The 22562-nt window shown below is 41.9% G+C and overlaps 1 protein-coding gene and 1 long non-coding RNA gene across 4 annotated transcripts in view; one reads left to right on the top strand and one right to left on the bottom strand.

The window, feature by feature from the left end:
• DGKI (diacylglycerol kinase iota) overlaps positions 1 to 22562 on the top strand; it is a 396321-nt gene that overhangs the window by 370552 nt on the left and 3207 nt on the right. For all 3 annotated transcript variants that reach the window (XM_074366970.1, XM_074366972.1, XM_074366971.1), the window contains 4 exons: positions 6481 to 6518; positions 9970 to 10090; positions 19841 to 19877; positions 21541 to 21640. In XM_074366970.1, the coding sequence (XP_074223071.1) occupies positions 6481 to 6518; positions 9970 to 10090; positions 19841 to 19877; positions 21541 to 21640 (296 nt within the window). The remainder of the gene's footprint in view (positions 1 to 6480; positions 6519 to 9969; positions 10091 to 19840; positions 19878 to 21540; positions 21641 to 22562) is intronic.
• The window catches only part of LOC123614670 (uncharacterized), a 74417-nt gene that overhangs the window by 24905 nt on the left and 26950 nt on the right, over positions 1 to 22562 (bottom strand). The gene's annotated exons all lie outside the window — the stretch shown is intronic.

Consider the following 22562-nt stretch of genomic DNA (forward strand, 5'->3'; position numbering starts at 1 on the left):
GCTTTCATTAAAAGGCTGCTTATGGATAAAACAAAGAGGAAAAAAAACTAAAAACAAAGTCCCTGTGCTTGTGACTTAACTGCAGAGATGGGACTGAAATATGTAAAACAACCAGAGATCAACTTCACAACAAGAGATAAACAAATGGGATGTTTGGGAGCGACATCTGGTTCCTGCACTGTTTATAGTTAATTCCAGTGGTGTATAAGGGAAATGGAACCGACTGCTTTTGAAGGGAGCACGTCCTGGTCCTTTGGCAGCAAGGTGCAGGTTTTCTGCCAGGAGGGAACACTGGATGGGGGCTGTTTGTTTTTTCTCCAAACAGGAAACCTCTTCCATGCTAACAGTAGCTTCAAAAAGATTGCTGCAGCAGATGGAAAGAACCATATACATTCACGCATTCAATTAGCAGGGACTAATTGAATTTGAGGATTAACTGTCATTAGAGAGAAACACAACCTATTTATGTCTTCCATCCTTGGCTGCACGCTCTAGGAGGGATCTGGCACAGGTGGTATTTGAGTATTAGACCACTGTAGCTCATAATGGCGTTTAGATGCCACTGATGAGATATGTGAGGTGTGTGCTCTGTGCCCTCCACTCCATATTTCAGCAGTGCAGGAGGTGCTGGGAAGCAGAGTGTGGGGAACACAGGACTAGAGCTCAGTGTTTGCCTAACTGGAAAAGAAAAGGAGGAGGGGACAGTCTCTTCTCACATCTGATGATTAAAGAGAGCTCACCTTATAGAGAATTCCTAATTCAAGTCAACGAGCATCTGTTTGTTGTCTGCATAGGCTTCTACTAGCCTTTCCTCTTCCTGTTCCAAAAAGCTGGTCCTTCAAGCTAAGCAGTTCTCAGCCTTTTTATTTATCTGCTGAGACTCATGATATAAAGCCGATGACACTGTATGCAAAATACACTCCTACAGGTGACACAGGTAACAAGAGGCTGCTGTTCATGGTCATTTTCCAACACCAACTGAAAGTCAGCACCAACCCACTGACTCCAAGCCACTATGTGTTTTAAGCCATTATGTTTCAGAACTGTTTGCTGTGCAGTAATAGGGAACTGATACAGATTCGTGTGTCATTATAAGAATAATCTTGAAAATTTGTTCTAATATATTATTAAGAATCCTGTCTTTTAGCTATTATTAGCAAGAACTTGGCACATATCTTATTATTGTCAAAACTTCCTTTAGGCCTAGATTAAAATGCAGAGGTCTTTAAAGATAACTAATTCCTCCTTTCTCTCACCTCATTTTGAGTTTGTTCAGGATGACTATGTAAAATAATATTAATTAGAGTCATTTTTATGAGCTGTTTTCTCCTTTATGCCTAGTTAGCATAAGTCACAGTTACCCATACATTAAATGTGTGTTAGATTACCTTTGCTATGTTTGACGATTATATTAAATTCCATTTTGGAGAGCTAAGCCTTCAGAGTTCGTTGCTCATGAGCCATGGCTGACTGCTCACAAAGCAGAAAAATTGGACAGAATGTTTCTGATACGGAAAATACAGTAAAAGCTATGCAGAAAAACATATCTCAGAGAAGTAAACGCTCAGGCAGCTGACAGTGCAGACTATCTGGTGGCTAAGCAAGAAGTAATAAAGAAAAAGTATGAAGACACCAGTCACGATCAGGGGACTTGTGAACATAACATTCGCCATGCAGGTGCCTGCTATTGAGTGTCTTCCTTGGCATAAAGAGAGTTGGAGCCAAAAGCCATATATTGACTTGACTTCATTTTCAGTGTGATGCATTTATGAAACTTTAATTTGGGGTTGTTTTAATTTTTGCCCACCTTGTTCCAAGTAAAAGAACTAGCATGGTGGAAGGAATCCTGTCCTAGGGGTGAGAAACAATAAAAGAAAATATAAAAGAAATAATCAAAATAAAAGAGCCAAGAGTCCTTCTGTCTCAGATGGACTGCTAACTATCTCTGTGACCTTGGAAAAGTCAGTTTACTTCCCAAGCCCCATTTTCCTCATCTATGAAATGAGAGGGTTAGACTAAGGCCAGACAGAGTTCTGCAATGTAGAATATGACTTTTAAAGCATTAGCTCTATTTTGTGACTCTTGCCTGCAGATGTCAATACTTAGGAATAAAATGTAAGCAGAACTTGGCAAAGCCAGATGTGTATTTATGATTCTCAGTGAATCATCTGATTCCCCCACCCCCTGGGCCTCAAGGCATTCTTTGTCCACCAGTTTTTGTATTTACTTTTAATTTTTCCCTTCCACAACTAAGAAAAAAAAAGATTTCGATGACTGCTATCATTAGCAAGTGACAAACAGTTCAGCAACAGAATACTCATTTAAAAACTGAAAAATAACTGAACATGAAATATTAAAAATTTTAAATGGAATCAGTGCTCATAGTTGTGACTATATACACTATAGTTACTAGTTGATTTATTGAGATTTACAAACAAATATGTGGCTTTGCCAAGTTCTGTATACTTTCTATTCATAATCTATTCATAAACATTTTTGTCTGCAAAGCAAATTTTACAACTTTAAACTATCCTTTTAGAAGCAGTCATATGCCAAATTCTAGGGCTGTCATTGGCCTTAGTCTAACCTTCTCATTTCAGAGAGAAAATGTGATGCATTTCTGTGTAATTGTTAACAACATCAGTATTCCACGGTGTTCTACACAGAAGACCACAGTGATCAGATTCGCTGTCTCTTGAGCTTACCTGTAAGGCAGAGCCTCTCCTAAACGAGAGAACTGAAGCTTGGTTAAACTATCTTGCCCAAGGTTACTGCCAATAATGGTGCTCACAAGAGCTAAACCAGGCAGTCCGACTCTAAGCTCAATTACAACATATCTGTTCCTGACCTGGACTTCTTGCCAAAACATCAGCTCCCGGAGAGGGTGGGGCACTCTGCGCAGCCGCAGCCCCACAGCCTCCAACGGGGCAGGCCCAGCAGCAGCAGGTGGGCCAGCGGTTGCCTCATAGACTGCTTTCCCCCAGTCCTGATTCCAGGTGGTAGGCGTCATTTTTCCCTTCTGTGCGTGGATGTCCAAGGATGTCTGGGCTCTTGGGAGTGGAGGCCTAAGGAAGAGAGGCCGTGAGAAGGAAGACAGTGATCCCTTCCTCATAGCCCTGACTCTCCCATCCCAGCTTTCCATCTCAGGATGTTTACTGTTCAGCAGTTTACTGGAAGGCATAGCAAGCACTGAAGGAAGAACAAACAATTTCTTGTGAACTAATGGTTCATATTCTAAACTCTAAAAATGACAAACTTTTCAGTTCTCTACCCCCTTGCTTTCCTGTCTGACTGTGTAAGTGTATGTGATTTAGTTGTCCAGGAAACTTAGGATTCACCTCAGTAACCCTTGTGTCCCAGTGACCACTGGACTTCCCTTGCTTTTTTGAATTTGGGAGCATTGTTTACTCAGTATGAAGGAGTTCTGGAAAAGGCAAGAAGGGAAGCTCAGAGCTGAAGAAATAATAACACTGCAATCGTAACAACTCGTTGTTTCTAAGCTTGCTCTTTCAGAAGGCTACTATCTGAAGGTGAATACTAATGGATTCATGCTCTGTTTACGCAGAGGAAATCTTGAGCAGCAGTGCTCACAGGGAAGGGCATTAATCAGGAGAGAGAAGGAGGCCTTGTACCTAATAATGTTTGCATAATAGCTACCCTTGAGTGTATTGCTTGACTTAAAAATATTCATGTTTTCCATCTCTAGTACAATTGGAAATTATTTGTGGTTATGATTCTTTTATATGGTCTTCTTCCTGTTCATGGGGACTTTAAATTAGGAGGCTGTAGGAAACCAAAAGACGTAAATAAAAATGGTTGTGAATGAGCCTGAGGCAGCCATGGGAAGCCGCTATAATGTGGGCAATCTGGAGAAAATGAGTAGAGAGCAGGCCATCGCTCTGTTCGTGGGAGGGGAGGGGCAGAATCAAACTGGCATGCTTAAGGACATTTACACGACCCGCTGATATACTTTTAACTCCCCCATAGCTTCTCATTATCCACAGGATAAAACTCAAGAACAGTGCCTTTTCTTGACATAGAGATGCTCGCTGGCGTGATCCCTGTGGAACTCCTCAGTAATGGCCTGAGGTGATGCAGCCTCACATGTGATCATGAAGAACTCTTCCCAGGGCTCCTCAGACAGCATGATTTAACTTCCAAGTCTTTGTTCATCTCCCTTCATCCTGTAAGGGTTTTCCAAATCTTCTTTGCTAATTAAATCCATTTTTTGTGGAAGAGTTAGCTTAAACTTCACCTCCAACAATCCTTCTTTGAATTCCACAGCTATAAGGTTTACCCCAGCCTCTCATTCATTCATTCATTTTTACTACCTTCTCAATAGCCTTTGTCCTGGGGAATTTTTTCAATGTCTTGATGTATTGCTTACATGCATCAGATTTTTTCACACAGGTGTTCTAAATTAATGAATTCTTTTTTATCTCGCTCCTTTATTCTCTATTCTTTTTCTTTTGAATTTCTGGGAAATGTTTCAATATGATCTTAAAAACATAGGTTCTACACTGCTGTGAATTTCTGTGTGTGAGTTTCAAGGCTCTTGGTTAGCTGCCTTCTTTCTTTCCTTAGATGGATGTTCTACCACAGTCAAAAGGACATCCAGTAGTATAAAAGCCCAAACTGATTTGTTCTCCCAGATCTGCAATTGCTAATACTCTACCCTGCCTCTCCCTCCCTGTCCTCTGATGTAGAGTTGTCACTTCGGGGTTAAGCTCCAACCATCCCCCGTGCCTCTCCTCTGATGGGTACTGTATGAACAGAGAGATGTCTGCTTGACTTCACACACCAATTTACCCTCATTGCCAGGCTCTTTCTCCACCATCTTGGGCACCCCTGATTGTTTTCATGTTCTCACGTGCAGTCACAAAAGTACTCTATAAACTATCCCTTCTGTTAATGTAACATATCTATTTATGAAAAAAGCACTTTTGGGGGTTCATTTTTACTACAGAGAAGTGAGCAGGGCTGCTGTTAATCTTATTCTACAAATAAGAAAAGTTGTTCAAAAAGTTTGAATGACTTTTTATGTGTCTAGAGATAGGAATTAGATTCCAGTGCCTTTTTCACAACACTGTAAGTTTGATAACTTTTCAGAAAAACTATTTTATTCCGTTTTCTATAGGCCTCACAGAGCCTCGTATATAGCTCTACACGGCAAGCTCACAGAGGGCACTGGACAGAGGCTTGGACTGGCCACGGGACCTGCATTATGGTGCTGACTGGGCCACTGTTGGCTCTGTGCCCCAAGACGGTCACTTTCCTCTGAACCCCAGTGTCCCGTCTATAATAGGAAGAGTGAGACACATTTCATGGGTTCTTCTGACATAAGGTTTTATTAATTCCCTTTCTGTTATTTTTAGCTCCATTGCCTTCTCCTTTTCTCTTTGTTTTCTTTTCAATCAGTTCAAAATCTCATTGTTGTGCACTGACAATGTACAAAGAGCACTGTGCTGGGAGCCAAAGGGAGACAGAAAGAGTGTGCCACTGACAGCTTCTTATGGAAAAGAAATGTTCTTCCCTCTCTTTCCTGTCTTTTCTCTACACCTCCTGCATTCTCCTTCTTCCCATACTCAGGCAGCCCTCATCATTTCCACAGGTTTTCAAGGCTTCTGCTTTAGTCAGGGGGAAGGCACATAGCCCAGGGCCAGTGAATGAGTTTTAAGATGCCTATGGCCCTTTGCATCTGGTCACCCAGGGCTCGGAAGAGCTCAATACAGAAGCTTTGAGGGCTTTTTGTTCAGTGACGGTACAAATTCTTACAATTATTAAGAGTTCCTTCTGTAAGAATCACCAATGAATTATATGCTAATAAATACATGGTTATTTTCTTCAGAACATAATTAAAATGTGTTTCTTCCTTGCTATCTACAGTCCTCTTCATTTCCATAGCAGTAAGTATTTATAATTATAAAACACACAAACAAAATTACTAGTGATTTTTTTGAACCCCAAGAGGATAACGTGGAAGGAACTGGAAAGAAAGGAGCAGAAACAATCATGATTAGGCACCTACTCTGCATCAGTAGATGAGTTAAAAACATTTATATGATTTGATTAATCCTTTCAACAATCAACAATGCTATACGATTTAGACTTGCTGTTTTTCACAGATGTGGAAACTAAGGCTCAGAGGGGTTAAATAACTTGCCCAGTGTTCCACAGCCTGTAAGGATCAGGGCTAAGATTTGAATCCAATCTCTGTGACTCTAAATTTCATGTTCTCCTTACTGTACCAGGGCTAGGAGGGGCTCAGGTAGGCGCTAGAATGATGTAAGAGTACCCAGGTAGGGAAAGGCTCAAGAGGAGGCCTTAGTCTGTTCCAAGATTCAACCTTTGGCATGCTTCTCCTCCCCTGGTTGCTTCCCCAAATGTAGACTATGTCTCCAAAATATGGATCCAGCCCTTTGTAGTATATTAATGAGAGGGTCTTCTACTAATGGGACATCTCTCTTTTGTCTTTCACAGCAATTTTGCAGGCAGTAATAGCTGGTGATCTTATGAAGGTAAGATATCTTCCTACCAGAACTTTTGGTGATTCTTTAAGTACTTTAAATCAACATTTCTCACCAAATTTTTGTGATCCTGTATATCATTTCTCATCCCCTTGCCTGTGCTAGCTGAGGAGGAGGAGAAAGGATGTTCTTTTGAGAAGGGAGCAAAGAGGGTGAGAGGAGTCTTCACAGCATCTCCTAACAGCAAAGGGTCTGTGTAAAGGCACTGCACTGTTGGCCTTGGCTAGTTACCACGAATGCATGTCCCCAGGAGGCAGCATGCTCAGTGCCCAGAATTCCTGCTCTCTGGAAGCTGATATTTTAGGTTTAAAGATTTCTTTTCAGATAGGTCTTGAAATGAATGCATCTGTAAGAATGACCTGGACAATACCCAGCAATACATTGTCCAGGCCAGAGCCTACATCTTCCAACATTATTAGATTTGTACTTTGGGGATAACAATTAATCAAAATAAGATACCCTGATCCACTTAGAATATTTTAATTTACGCTTATGTTTTATGGTGAATTTAGTTCAAAGGGAAGGAGGTGGTCATTTTTGCCTCTAGAGTGAATGCAAATTCTGAAGCAGACTGCCAGGGTTCAAATCTTGGCTCTGCCATCATTCACTGTATGTGTGACTTTGTATAATTAGTTAATTCTCTCTGTGCCTCAGTTTCTTCATCTGTAAAATGGAATCGTATTGCCTCTGTTTGCTTTATTGTGAGGACTGAATGTAATATTCACGAAAAGCTCTTAAGACTGTTCTATTACAGAGAAGGGACTCTAAAATGTTAGCTTTTATTAACATAGTGTTAATCTATGTTTCTCTAATAGCTAAATGCAGTGGGGATGCAAATACTTGTTATAAGTATAATATGGTCTATGAGCACCCTAAAAGCTGTATTTGGCCCCATGCTATTCAGGCATCAGTACTTATGACTGCACACATACCGCTGTGTAACCCACACTGGCACTGACCTGCTCTGTAATATCAGCAGCTGCCTAAGGGCAGAGGCCCTGCCTCACTCATGGAGTGTGGCACCACTGCACATGGAGAAGCCAAAAGCCTTAAAAGAAAGCTGAGACGCATTGCCCTTGTATACAACTTCTTCTGAAGCACATCTATTGAATGAACTGAGAGACCTCTGCTACATTTTTAAGATGTTACTAGCAGAAAACAAATGGTGAGAAGGTTGCCGACATCTTGATAAACTGCCATCTTCAGACACATAATCTTGGAGATGGTGACTGTACCACCGCCCAGACCATGGTGGTATTAGGCACTGTTACCCACAAGAGAAAAGTGCTTTCTAAGCAGTATGCTTCTAAGTTCAATGCTATTTCCCAGCAGTGGATTAAATCAATACTGTCCTGTACTCCCTGCAGGGCCTCACCTTAGACTCTTTGGGAAAGAGACACGAGTTAGGGCTTGATCCCTGCCACTGCAGAGCTTCTAAACCAGAAAATTTTGCAAAACATTGTACATTTGAAACCTTTTCATTTTATTTTGTTAATACATTTAGTCTAGGCAACAGATTTCCCTCAGCATATTGCCATACTTTTTTTTTTGTACTTAATAGAGAATTATTTGAGTGGTGGGAAATTGCTATATTCAGTTAGCTGTCTTATTACATTATCTGGTATAATTACTTCCTAAATGGCTAAGAAATGACTTAGCATACCTTATTTACAGAGAGGTAAAATTTTTTTTGTTTCTTATCCTTCCCAAGTATTTTCCTTCCCCTTTTCTTTCTTACTCTTTATCTTCTTTCATTTCTCTATCCCATGTAGAAAGTATAATAAATATTAAGTGTTAAACTGTGTGTGTGTGAGAGAGAGAGAAGTGGGAGGGGGACAGGACGTGAGCACGCCAGTGAGGACAGAAGACACAGGAGCCACCCCAGGGTGAAGGCTGTCATGTACCTGCTGTACACCGCGCTGCATAAAATGCCCACGGACTGAATGTTCACAGTGTCTATAAATAAGACAAAAAGGCAGAATCAAGGCAGCTGATGGACTGGGTCTCTGCTACTTTGTTGAGCCTGAATCCTTTGTGGATCTGCTCATAAAGAATGGGAGTGTCATCATACAACAGTACAGTTAAACAGAGCAGGATTCTCTTAGGTTTTTGTGAAAAACAATCAGCTATTTCTTCCTGTTCCTTTGCTTCACAGTTTAAGCATGAAAACCCCATATATTCCTTACTTCCAGTCAACTACTCCTTTTTGATCTATTTCCTGGAAAGTCTTCCATGACTTCTTTCCGTCCCCTACTTTATGCTCTCCTAGTGCCCTGTGCTTCCCTCCTCATGTTCCTCTCCATCTCTGTGCAATTCTTTACACATCTGTCTCCCCTATGAACAGTGAGCTTTCAGAGGCCAGCATCTTCATCTTTGTTTCCCTGGCATCTGGCACGTGGCAGTTCTATGGTTTATTTGAGCACATGCATGAACTATGAGTTTACTCTTTGACCTCATGAGTTGTTTGATTTTTTACAGTGCTGTGTCATCTAACTTCTTGGTGGAAGTCACATTCCTTTTGCTTATTACCTGCTGGGTTATTTGATTCTTATTTGTCCTAAAACTACCTTTTAGAGGCTCCAGATTCCTCCTGTTCTCGATATACTACAGTTTGGAGAACAGAGATCCGTTTACACTTTATATCACGTTCAGGATTTCACAAACTTAGACTGTGTCCTCTTCTAATCACCCAAATCTCAGGATGCAAAATCTGGGGGTTTTTTTTCCCAGTCCGTTCTCATATTTGAGATATTTTAGGATTCTACTAATACATTCTCTGAACCCTCTTGGTTCTCCTCCCATGGATCACCTCAAGCCTTGTTGGGTATGTGTTGGACAATTAGCAGAAGGCATGAAGGCTGGGCTGCAGAGCTGGATGAAGGAGGGAGGTATACGTGTGTGTGCTTGTGTCTGCCGTATGCGTGTGTGCCGTGATCTCATGCTGGAAAATGGTAAGCAGTTTCTATATTTAGTAGCTCGATTCATTACAGACTGAAAGAAAAACTAAAGGACAGGAAAGGAGCTTATCTACCAGACCCTAAGCCATTTCTGCCTACAGGCTTAATTGTTCTTTCACTCCAGAGAATGCTGAGCCAACATAGGAAAGCTTTTATTCCCTTGGGACTGAGACCAGTGCCCAGAAAAGACAAAAAAAAAAAAAAAAAAGAAAAAGAAAAAGAAAGAAAAGAAATAAGTAATTTAGCATGTTTCCATTTCCTTAGGCTGTTGAGTACCCACATACCCTCTCCAGAGTTAGCTGAGACACTGGCCGTCTATTTGAGTGATAACACAACCCAGGGATGTTACTTCATCTCTCTGACTTTGTGTCCTCTGAGGCTGCAGTCATTTGTGGTTTGCTGCATTACTTTTATTTTATCACCAGTTAGCTGTTTTCCTTGTTCCGGACTCTGTCTGAGCTTATTTTCCTATGTCTCTTTTTCAGCTAATAGAAAGCTATAAAAATGGAGGCAGTCTACTAATTCAGGGACCAGACCACTGTTCACTCCTTCACTACGCAGCTAAAACCGGCAATGGGGAGATTGTGAAATATATCCTTGACCACGGTGAGTAGGCACAACAAACCAAGGATCACTTACCCACGAAATAGACCAAATTTTCTAAGCTGACTTTCATAAAGGCTGTCTTCAGAAGAGTAGAAATGCTCTCCAACTTTAGCTGCCTCTCTTTGCTTATTTGAGGCAGCCAGGATTGCAGACCCCTGACAAGACCACCTTGGTTAAGGTGGGTCACCCTAACCAAGGAATTAATGGAAGTAATTTTCATATCAAGGCCTTTGCAGGATTTCCTGGGGCTGAATAATTTTAAAAGAATAAAACCAACTGTGGCCTGGCATTATGAGCTTTAATGCTCTAGGAAGTGCTTTTATGTTTTGAGAAGCTAACTGTTTGGGACCAGGTACCTAAGTAAAATAAGCCTGTTTTATTCCATCTTTCTAATTTCCCACTTTTTTTTTCTTTTCTGTTTGAATCTCATCCATCTTTCCAACTCAAGTCACACTTTATTCTCTTTGAAAAGACCTGGTACTCTCATGTCCTTTTTGGCAGACCATGTTCACCTCCTATATGGCTTCCTAACTGGGTTTGTCATTTGGTGTTAGACGATATACTTTAGCATCTATCTCTCACAGCCCTTTAGAGGCATAACACAGGAGAGGAATATGAAGTCTTGACCATGCTTTCAGCTTCTCATGTACAGGAATAAAGGGGGGAAAAACCTCCCTGGCTTGGCTGTTTTTGAGGAAGAAGGATAGGAACAGTCTCTAGCGCTGCTGGACACAGGCACTTAGAGATCCTGGAAGATTTTCTGTGAGCCCTAGCACTGTACCTGCAGCCTACCCTCTTTGTATGCAAATTTAGACTGTATATAGTAAACTTATCAGTATACATTCATGTTCCTTTTTACTCCTCTTTCTATTCAATTTAACAAACATGTCTTACTCCATTCATTCATTCAATCATTCAGCAAATATTTATGGAGTGCTTCACAGGAACTACCTGTTACAGATCAGCACACACAAATAAAATACAGGCTGTTTTCAAGCAATTGCAGGCTAAAAAAACATAATTCTATGCATCATTAATTTTAAAGCAATTGTATGTAGATGTCTTAAGTCCTATTGTAAAGCACAAATAGATAACATAGCTACTGCTTCTCAAGCACAGGTTATATGCCAGATGCTTACATTACTGAATATATCCTATCAATTAATCTTTATAAGGACCTTGTAAGGCAGGTGTTAGGCTGTCAGTCACATTAGACTCACCTTGCTTTGTCTTTAATACCTTCTCATTATAAAGAGTTTGCTTGAACCCTTGGCCTAAATTATGGTGGAAAGAATGGTTTAGGAAAAGGAAAGGGTGTTAAAAGAGAATGACAGTCATCAGAGGATTTCTTTCCCCTTGGTGGGCTGGGTTGGATAATCCAAGCCTATCCGTCCCGGGAAGCCTAGGTAGGTAGGCTGTATTCTTGGTGCTGTGTCTGGAGTGTGCATACTCCATCTCCAATTCCCCTGACCCTTCTTACCACTAGCAATTAAAGCATTCTTCTTTGGGCAAGACTTTCAAAAGTAATGGTGGCATAATTTCTGCTTGCCTCCTACACACACCTGCACAGCACGCGCACACACACATACGAATCACAGGTGTTTTTCTTTCCCATAGGGACTTTTCCAAAAGCTATTGAGAGGAAGAATCAAGTGTTAGAACCCAGCCCCATAGACAGTACATAAAGGTCACAAAGCTTCCATGGTTATTTTTCCCTTAATAGGAAAGATCTCAGGATTTCCACTGCACAAAGTTCATGTGAGCTTTAGACATTTGCTGTCACTTTATTTGCCTTTAGCTCGGGTTAAAGTACTCCTGGTGTCGCCCTGATCATTCTCAATCCTTCCTTCCTCGTTTGCCCTTTGCTCAATGAGACTGAGTGCTTGCTTGCATCCCTTAGGCTGCTCAGCACCCACATACCTCTGCAGAGTTAGGTGAGACACAGGCTGTCTACTTGGGTGAGACAACGTAGGAATTCTCTCTCCTCCCCTCTCTACCTCTCCAGAATAAGCATTCCCCTCTTGTTCTAGGATCCTCTCAGTGATCTGCTACTGTCTCACCTGGTCTCACCCATGAGGCTGCAGGGAGCTGCTGTTTTGACCGAGTCTGTGTTTAAGACAAACTCTCACGTGGTGGGGCTCTCAGGTGGGCGGCCTGGGACAGCTGAGCCTTTCTCTACGCCTGGTCTTTCACCTCAGGCTTTTTCAGCACATGATGGTCCCTGGGTTTCAGGTGGGGGAGAATAGAAGCTTCCAAACATTCTGAGCCCAGGCTAGAGATGTCTGTATCATCTCTATGGCATTCTGGCAGCTAAAATGAGTCACAGAGCCGGCCCCAACTCAAGGGGTGGGGAAACAGACCCCACTGCTTCATGGAAGGATTTGCAAATACGTTACAGCCGTATTTAATCTACCACACTCCCTTACTGTCTTTTTCAACTAAAAAGGATGGCCTTCCTTCTCCATATCCTGAACTACTCTACTGACTCACTTGGAATTCCCTAGGGCTCTGCTTTAATATCTTCCTATAGTTCTGAGTCCTAACCTAGGGTTGCAAGATTTAGCAAATAAAAGTACAGGACAATAATTTTTTTTTCTTTTTTAACATAAGTATGTCCCATGCAACATAGGGGATATACTTAAGCTAAAAACGAAACCAAAAACCCTCTTCTCAGCTGGGTCTCCCCAGGGGCATGAATGAGATATACTGCTCTAACACCATGGGTTTTCACTCCCTCCTCTAGTTCTCTTTCCACTGCCTTAAATAAGATGGCCTTTAAAAACCCCAGTAACTCAAGCTCACAGGGCTTAGAGTTTCTAACCCCAGCCGTAGATTAGTATACACACACATACTCTGCCTGGCATGAAATCCAGCTGGCACGTTAATCTCCTAGTGCTTTGACTAAAGCCTGACATTCCAATACTAAACTAGTTTCTCTTCAAGGCCTGGTGTCTTTTGCAATAAAAAAAGCAAATCGTACAGTATAGCTCTCTGTGTCAAAACTGAAGGACACGAGGAATTTGTTAGTAACTTTGGAGTAGGGGGGAGGCTTATTTTTCTAACTTTTTTGGTTAGCTTTGTAAATTAGTTGGTTTAGTATTTATACTAATGAGAAAACACTTGAGATTCTTGTAATCACCTCAATTTCACTCACAGGCAAACAGTTTCTGTGATCACTGGAGGCATGTCTGCCTCACCGGAATCTCTTATTTGGTCAGTAGATACATGAGGGAAAGACTGAAGCAAAATCCATCTCTTCTGTTTGAAAATAAAATCCTACTATTATCTACAGTCCAAGAATCCCTGCATATTTGATGGATGGCAGTTTTTAACCTTTTAACACTATAGTCAAATAATGGAAACTAAATGGCAGTTGATTTTTATTAAAATTAGTATTTATCAACATGATAGGCATGGTCAATTTCATTCTTAACATTGATCTCATTATTTCTAGTTATTCAGGAACATGGATGTAAAATCTCTTGACATCATCAGCCTAATTCTTCATGTTCCTTAAGAGCTAACTAAGCACTTTAGCTCATCCATTTCTACTGTTACCGTCATCTGTTGTAATAATCTTTAGTTGCTGATATAATTAACCTGTGCACTTGGAATTGGAAACTAATTCCATGGAATTTGCAGAACCATTCATATCTTTTAAATTATAGAAACCCCTTTAAATTATAGTGTTCTTGTAGTCAGGGACACATACGTGGAAAACATGATCCTTTGTCTACTCTATAATTATCTTTTAATGTGATCTCTGCTCAGCAAAATAGTCTCTCCTAATATAATAATGATGATGACTCTGAAATTCCCCTGATCTAACAAGGAAACTAGCCTTTTCCCAGACACCTCCATGAGACTGGGATTCAGGGATGTATACCAGACTATGGCATTGTATTTATAAATTAGCATCAGATTTGCAGTAGGTAGATCTGATCAGTTTAAATTCATGTAAATAAAAAAATTAATGAATACAAATTTTTCACTGTGCCAAAGATTAAGAGATACCTCTCTCAATCTCAATTGCTACAAACCACTTGAAGTTTTGTTTTCTAATTTAAAAAATTTTTATATTCAAGTCTTTCTTGTGGCTTCATACTATGTAAGTCCAAAAAATTGTGCAAAAACCCACCTGTACAGATGCCTTTAATGACAAGGGGTCTGAAAAATCAGTGGGCCCCTTTTAAGGCACAAGACTGAGAAGACTCCTTTGGTTACTACATCCTTACTCCAGGGAGCCCCTCTCCCCTCTCTGCTTTGCCCTCTTCATCACTGGCTAGTGATGCTGAGCAGTGGGGTCCACAATCAGGAGGACGCCTGCCCCCTGAACAGGAGTCGTGAGAGATTAGTCATTCTCCCAGACACCACATTCAGCAATGTACTTCGCTTCTCAGGGCTCTTTGAAACCCAGGCCATGGGGCATGGGACAGGACATGTGGTACTGGTACGTTCTGAAAAGCCACAGGAGGCTTGAATTTTTCTCTCCCTGCATCTTCTTTGAGATGTCTTCCCTCAAATACACAACATGCTGCTTTCCTTTATGAAACAGTGGAATTTGGGCACTGGGAGGGTTGAAAAGAGAACGGAGGAGGGAGAGAGCTTAAGAATTCCACAGGACAGGGTGGAGAGAGAAGGATGAGGAGAGATTCCAGCTGAGATCTCCCCCCACCCCTCAGCAGTCCCTGCTTTTCAACTCCTTTCAACCATATTTTTACCCACTCCCTCCTCCCTCATCTTACCCCTCCAGAGACTTTTGTGGGGTTTCAGTCTTTCACCACCCGGCACATTTTGCTCTTTTGTTTTTATTCTCCCAGCTCCCACCCCTCCGCCCCCTACCGAGTTTCCTGATAGAAATCTCACTCATGCATTTCCTTTCTGATTTCAATGGCTTATTTTTGTCTTCCCTCTTTTTCTGCCTTCAGTCTTTTCTTTTTTTTTTCCACCCCCCTTTTTCTGCCTCTGGTCCCTGAGGGAAACGACCACCATCCCGCTGGGACAGGATGACGGTGCTGTTAGAGTTCCCAGTGCCAGCTCTCCCCACATCTGTGCAGCTTTTGTCCTGGGGCAGAGGAGGATTTGGAATGGTCTGTTGGCAGCGTCAGGGAGACTAATGGGAAATGAGGTCCAGAGAGAGAGAGAGGCCATGGGGAGGTGGAAGGAACAGCAAAGGGGATTTGGATGCCTCTGTGTGGGAAGCAAATTAAAGGATGCATGTGACAAAAGACATATCATATCTAATACTAGTGAAATACTGATGATACAATTGCATCAGCAAGAACTGGGGTATCCAGTGGAAGAGCCTATGGGATGAGCAAGGACTGAGTAGCAAACTTGAAATTTAGAAGGACTGACTACATTCACTTTTTCACGTTGGGGGATCTGTGGAATTTTGTTTTTGAATTCCCTGGCCTTCACCCAAATACTGATGTATATGTCCCCTCAATGTATTTTTCGTCCCTTTATTTTTCAGATCATTTCTCATACAGCATAGCTCTTTTGAATCCATATTCCATTTATGTTTCTTTCTCTGAGAAAAAATATATTGGCCAGGATCCATGCTGATTTTTAAAAAGTTATTAATTCATTCATTAAAAAATTATCTCATGCACTTTTAAGGAAAAGAGTTATAGTAATAATCACTGCTAATCTTTATGGTGCTAAATGCTTTATGGATATTCCAACATTTCATTCTTACAGCAGCCCTACACGGTAAGTTCTCTTATCTCTATTTGACAGGTGGCAAGAACTAAAGCATAATGAAGTTAGGTGACTTGCCAAAGCTCATACGTAATGTAAGATACAGTCTCTGCCCTCCATATTCCTAAAGCCCAGCAAAGGAAATGAAGCATGGATAAATAACCACAATGCAGGGTAGTTTGAAGTGAGTATTATACGCAGGGTTCTGGTGACAACTGGTACAGAGCAGAAGAAGGGCAATGATCATCATCTTCTGAAAATTTCATGGAGAAATTTGTACCCATATCCCCTCAATAAAGATTCAACAGCTGTTTTCTGGTATAGGTCAGCTCTGGGATGGAGTGTGGGTATTTTAGTAAACCCTGGGAGGGACACAGAGCCAAGATTTATTTTATATTCAGGGAACAATTGTGAGTTTTCCACTGACAATTTCATGGCATTCCTTCAAATTCCTTAGGGGAGATGCATAGTATCCACAAGAGACATATGTACACAGGAAATACAAACTAAGTAGGCCCCAAATCCAAATGTTCCCCCATTTATATATATTGAAGGAATTCCATCATCTTTTTCTTTCTCTTGTTCTTTACCTTATGAGTAAGACTCAAATTAACTTTCCAAAAAATCACAGTTGCTTTTTTTTTTTTTTTTTTTAACATACTTTTTTCCTTTCAAGAGAAAACTTTTGTGGCCTTTGTTGATTGTTTTTGTTCCTCTGGCCACCCTCCTCCCCCTGCCCCCAAATCTTACACCAATGCTACTAACCCACACGGGGCACTATTAAACAGCACGATATACTGTTCAACATAGCTCTCAGTAGGTCACTGACGATAAGTGGGGAAGCTACAGCCGTGTCTCGGCTGCACCTGGCACTCACTCCTCGTTTCCTCTTCTGCAGCCCCCTTTTGCTATCAACTTAAAAAGCCCAGCATTCCAGAGCCACTCCTGAAATCTTTAACTGGAGTTTCTTTGGATATTAATTAAGAGCAAAAGTACCTTGTTTTAGTATCAGCACCTCTTTTTTCTCACCTCTGTCAACTGCAGAGGATTAGAGAGAACGGGGAGATGATAAACAGCTACAGGCCTGCCTGACTTACAAGTTAGTCAGCTCTACAGTCATCCAGGGTTGACTCTGCTTGTAGTGATTCTTGTCAGAAACTTGAGGAACAAGGCTCCTTCTCTTCCTTGTCCCCCTTTCAGAGTGTCATGCCCCCGCCGTTTCAGCACAGGTTAGACCACTTCAGTGTCCTCACACTGCGTGGGGGCGTGGACCCCGGAGTCTGTGGACCCTCCGTGGGTGCAGCTCTGAGCGCACCAGATGACAGTGCCAGGAAAGGAGGAAATGAGACAAGGCTTCTGTTGCCTAAATGTGTGTGCAATTAGCAGTAATGCTGGGAAGAGCCTACTGCTGAGGCTGGGCTGCTCATGTTCATGGAGTTCCTTTCAAAATGAATGGCCTGCAAGGTCTGCTGAAGGTGGCGGGGACTCTTTAAGAGGACCACTGGGCACTGTGAGCCTTCCTGCTCCAGGCCTTGTGGAGGATGTCTCACCAGCAACTGACTAGGCCTGGAACACTTGGTTCTAGGACAGAGGCTGTGAGTTGACACTTCAAATCTAAGCAGGAGCCAAGGGGCCCTTTTATATCTCCTTCTCCAATAGCTTAGGACACATAATAATATCTAAACTTTAGGCATTGCATATAGTGCCCCACCTACTGTTTTAAGCACATTATTTGTATTAACTTATGAAACCTCATAACAAACCTGTGAGATAATTATTATTAATCCTGATTTATATATGTGACAGTCAAGGGACTGAGAAAAAGAAAACCTGTTCAAGATCCAGTAGGCGGCGGACAGAGCTGGGATTTTGAGCCAAGGAGGTTCAGCTCCAGAACTCCCACTCTTAATCACTGCACTGGATGCTCTGCACCTTCTTTAGGGGTACAGGGGGATTATCATTCATGTTTCCTTGGAATCACAGGACTGAGGAACAAAAAATGAATTAACTAAATCTTCCTTGAATCTGTAAAATAGGGAATGTGCTAGAGGGATATCAAAAATAGTAAGTGTTCTTACACTCAAAAGACTTAGAATGATTTAAGTGGACAAGGCATATACTTGAAAAGCAAATACACAGTCCAAGTGTAGACCCAAGTAAATGTTACAGGAGTTCAGAGACAGGATGATTCCTTCTGTCAAAGGTGGCCTTTTCAGAGGACCTTGCCACACACTGGGCTTTAAAGAATGTATAAGATTGAGGTGTGTGGTATAAAATCCTGCTTTGGATAGGGAGAGTTAGCAGAGCAAGCTCTCAGAGCTGGGAAAGCCTGAGAAGTATGTGAGCAATTGTGCAGCTACCAGTTTAGCTTATGCAAAAACAAACAAACAAAGGAATCTTGAGAACAAATTGAGGAAGGATAGTTCCAAGTGAAAGACCGTGAACCTCAATATTTAAATACTTGGGAAGGCACAGGACATACAATGAACTTGAAACCTGGAAATCTAAATGTTATAAGATCTATTCTTAATTAGTAACAGTCTTCTGTGCTAATTATTTTCCTGACAGAGACCTATTATTAGGAAGCTTCTTTGTCAAATAGGACAAGTAGGAGCAACAAATAGGACAGACATTGCAAGAGAAGATTCACTCAACCTTGATGGCTAGTAGATGGGAAGGAGAAGGCAGAGCTGACAATTTAGCTCCCAGATGACCAGGAGGACTGTGAACATCCCAGTCATCTTCTCCTTGACCAATGACTTTCGTAGTTCAAAAGTCCTAACCTCTTCTTCCTGTTCTTCTAATTAGATAGTAAGTAACTACACAAGCAGATTTTCCATGATAATGATATCCACTAATATGGAGCGCAAATCACCAGGACCATACTTCTAAAAAATTATAGTGCTCAGTACCTACAGCCATGTTTGGCACCTCCGAGCACCTTTATTCATTAATTCAGCCAAATGTTTAAGCCTCTGCCTGGCACCAGGCTCCATGCCAGGCACTAAGGAAGGACACAGTGGTGGACAAGGCACTGGCCACAGCTTCAGGGGTTTCCAAAGTCTAGTTGTGGAGAGAGGCAAGTCTTGGCTAGACCAGTATTATGAGCAGTAAGGTAATCATCTATCCCTACTTGTCAGGAATAATCTCAACTTAGGCAATTAATTAACTGCCCTCCCAATTATAGGAAGCAGAGTTTGTACATGAAGTGAAGGAACAAACAGGCAGGGCATTTAATGCAATATTAGGAGTGGTAGAGGGCTTCATGGAGAAAAGGTGTGTCAGCTGATACCCGCAGGTAAGGAACTGCAGGGAGGGCTGGTAGGAAAGCAGTGGTGCAGAAGGTGGAAAGGTGTACATTCCAAGCAGTATCTGCAGGTTGAATGAATTAGTGAACAAGTGAGAAATTATGAATGTGTGAAAACCCAGAACATTTCAGTTCCTAATGAAGCATCTATAATCATTTGATGTTTATACAGAACATTTCTTCTAGATCTTGGAAGGCAAATTTTATGAAAAATAGAATTTTACCCTATTGTTAAAATAAAGAGATTGGACCGAATGATATAGTGACAGTGTAACCTGCTGTGCTATGTCAGAGAAAGGACACTTAATAATATGGTCTCTTGCAGTTTAATGTTATACTGCATAGACTCCATCCAGACAACCTGTCCCCAGAAAACGAGAAACAGTCCTTAAAGCCTGATTGTCCTTTTCCTCCCTAAGTAGCCACTTAATTGTCATTTATTCTGTTCCAATTAATTTTATTTCTTCAACTTGTCTGACAGCTTCTTGATGGCAGAGGTCATATCATTCTTTTGTATTTCCTAATCCGTACGTCTCTGCTGGTGGTAACTGGGAGACTGACGGGGAGAGGGAAGACGGATCCTTTCTTTTTTGGAGGGGAGGTGGTCTTAATATCCCTATCACCAAATACTCTTTCTTACTCAGCTTCCCAAGGCATTTTACTTTTGTCACTACAATATTTTGTTAATGGTTAGTTTTTGAACTTATTTTTGATGGGCATCTTGCTTTCTTCTTCTTTAGGACCTTCCGAGTTACTGGATATGGCGGACAGTGAAACGTGAGTGTTGCCTTTCATTACGTGGACTAGATTATCTCCTTCAGAACCTATCTAGAAGAATGCAGCCTCTTTGGCATACAATAGATAATTTTAATGTCAGTGATAAAAATACCTACTTTCAAATGTATTTATAACTGTGCAGGGCTAATCTTCTAAGTTAAAAATTACACAGTAAAAATAGATGGCCTATGTCATGATGATTGCACACACAGCCATTGCCAGTCATCATTCAGAGCCTTCTACAAGCAAGGTACTGCTGCACTGATACATCCTGAACTACAGAGAAGTCTAAATAAATGCACTTACTTCTTAATTACCCATCACATTTCTCTTTCTCAAGTGAGATTTGTAAGAAAGTTAAGCCCTAGTGTCCTAAGGCATCCGTTTTGTGTAGTGAAACAGTTTCTCTTTGCTGAATCTAGAATGGGACAAGTTATTTGCAACCAATGGAGAACCCAAGAACATAGTAACTCCACCATTTCCATGTTCTGTGCTTCAGAAGAGGAACCCTGGTTGAGAAAGCCTTCAGCTCTGTGGATGTTCCTCAAACTGATAACATTTGTTTTCAACTTTCTCATTCCCAGGACAACAAAATAGCTATTATTCCCCAAACAGGAACAAAGAAAGGCTAAACATCTACCCCTGGATGTCATGTGCAGCCTCTAGAGAACTTCAGTGAAATTCGAAAAGGGATAAAGAATGAGTGGAGTGGAGTGGGATGGGGTAGGGAGTGGCTAAGTACATCAGGAGGAGGAAAAGCAGAAATGAACAGAATGGAGAACAAGTAGGAGAGGTTTAGCCATGAGTTACTGACATAAAAGAAACTGTCCAACATACCACATCCCATTGACAAGGTTATCACTCACCCCAGTTTGCCTAAGGATAGCGTGTGATTTTCCATAAAACACTTTGGCATTAAATGTCTCTTCAAATTTGGACTCAGAACGGGAATATCCTCCTCCCTATACTGCTCATGGTGGGGGAAGGGGGGAATAGCCACTTTCCCTTGGCCACTTCCCATACTGAGTGGCTGGCCTCAGGCCTGCTGCCACCTGAGGGCAGCCTTGGTTCCTGAACTCTCCCAAAGTCTTACTGTCCCTCCTAGATATCCTCTGTGGCTGCCCCTCACAAGGGATCAGCAGGCAGGGTCAGGTGGGTGTTGCCTGGTTCTTTGAACTTGAGTTCCCAGGAGATCCTCCCAGTCCAGAGGGTCTGTCACCAAGCACTGTGATGTGGTCCTCCATCACTGTTCCTGTGTGCACTTTATCTAGTGTCCCTCGTGCTCTGCCCAAATGTATACACAGAAAGAGTGACTTCACAGTGTTCAGACACATCAGTCTATTTCACAGTGCCATTGAGTATCACTTAAATCAGACAGTAGTAGTTTAAAACAAAATCACTGTTTAAAAAAGAGGCTGGAGTCAGATACTATTGTTAGTTGATGACTAACTCAAGGCACTTTTAGGACCCCCTCACACACCTCCCCTGGCTGTGCCCTGCAGCCCTGGTCTCACCTAAAGACAGGGAAACTGGCCAAGGGGCACAGAACGCCAGCAGCAGGGGCAGGATGTTATCCTCACTCCCCTCCCTGCTGCCCTTACCCCACCCCCACTCCTGCCTCCAACCCTTTTATGGGAGGTTTCCCATTTCATCTTTGATTTAGGGGTGAGACCGCACTGCACAAGGCCGCCTGCCAGCGGAACCGGGCTGTGTGCCAGCTTCTGGTGGACGCAGGAGCATCTCTGAGAAAGACGGACTCCAAGGTAACTTCATGAGTGAGTGCAAACATCCTCCCACTGAGCAAGATCTCTGGCACCACTGCCTTCACTTGTGCCCATAGCAAAGGCATCCTTTCTATACTTATGGAAGTGCCTGGGGCTTTGGAAAAAGGAGGAAAAAATAAAGTGTTTCATTTAGAGAAACTGCAGTTTAAATGTATAAGCACAAAGGGAGGGTGTGTGCTTGCCTATGGGACTTAATAAACTTCTGAATGTACTGACCTTCAGACTTTGGGGTTCTTCTGCTGAATGCCAGCAGCCATGCTGTGGAGAGGTGAGGTTCAAAGTGCTGGGAGAGGGGTCAGGACCATGTTCAAAATACACCAGCCTGGCTACCGAGATGCCTCTTTGGGATTTCTCCTTCAGCTACTTAATCCAGAATAGCTTAAAATCCATGATTTATGTGGCTCCATATATGGGTGCCTAAGTGATTAACAATCACTCCCAGGATGGGAGATCAGGCTGAACCATGAGTTGTTCCAGTTTACAGAGAGGCCCCATGGAAAGTGTTGAAAGCTGGAATGAAGGAGGAGTTGAAGCTTAGAACTGTTGACCAGGGACTATAGCCTGTGAGAGAGACAGAGGGCCAGAGAGAAGAGTTAATACGGAAGATCAACCCCATGGAGGAGTTGTCTCTGATGATCTGAGGTCATGCTCATGTTCACAATCAGCTCTGAGAATTTTAAAGCACCTTGAGTAGACTCAGACAGGAAAGGACAAACCACTTAACTCTAGAGGGTTACGAAGAATTTTAATATATAGATGAACACTTCATTAAGTGCGTGCTAAGTAACCTGCTTTGGGTCAATGAATGTAGGCAAGAAACACAGACAAATGACTTAGAAGCCTAATAATGACTGAAGCCCCATTAGACCTGTTTAAGGCATGAGCACCTACTTATGTGTGG

The sequence above is a fragment of the Camelus bactrianus genome, chromosome 7, assembly GCF_048773025.1.
Source record: "Camelus bactrianus isolate YW-2024 breed Bactrian camel chromosome 7, ASM4877302v1, whole genome shotgun sequence".
In the NCBI taxonomy this organism is placed as follows: domain Eukaryota; kingdom Metazoa; phylum Chordata; class Mammalia; order Artiodactyla; family Camelidae; genus Camelus; species Camelus bactrianus.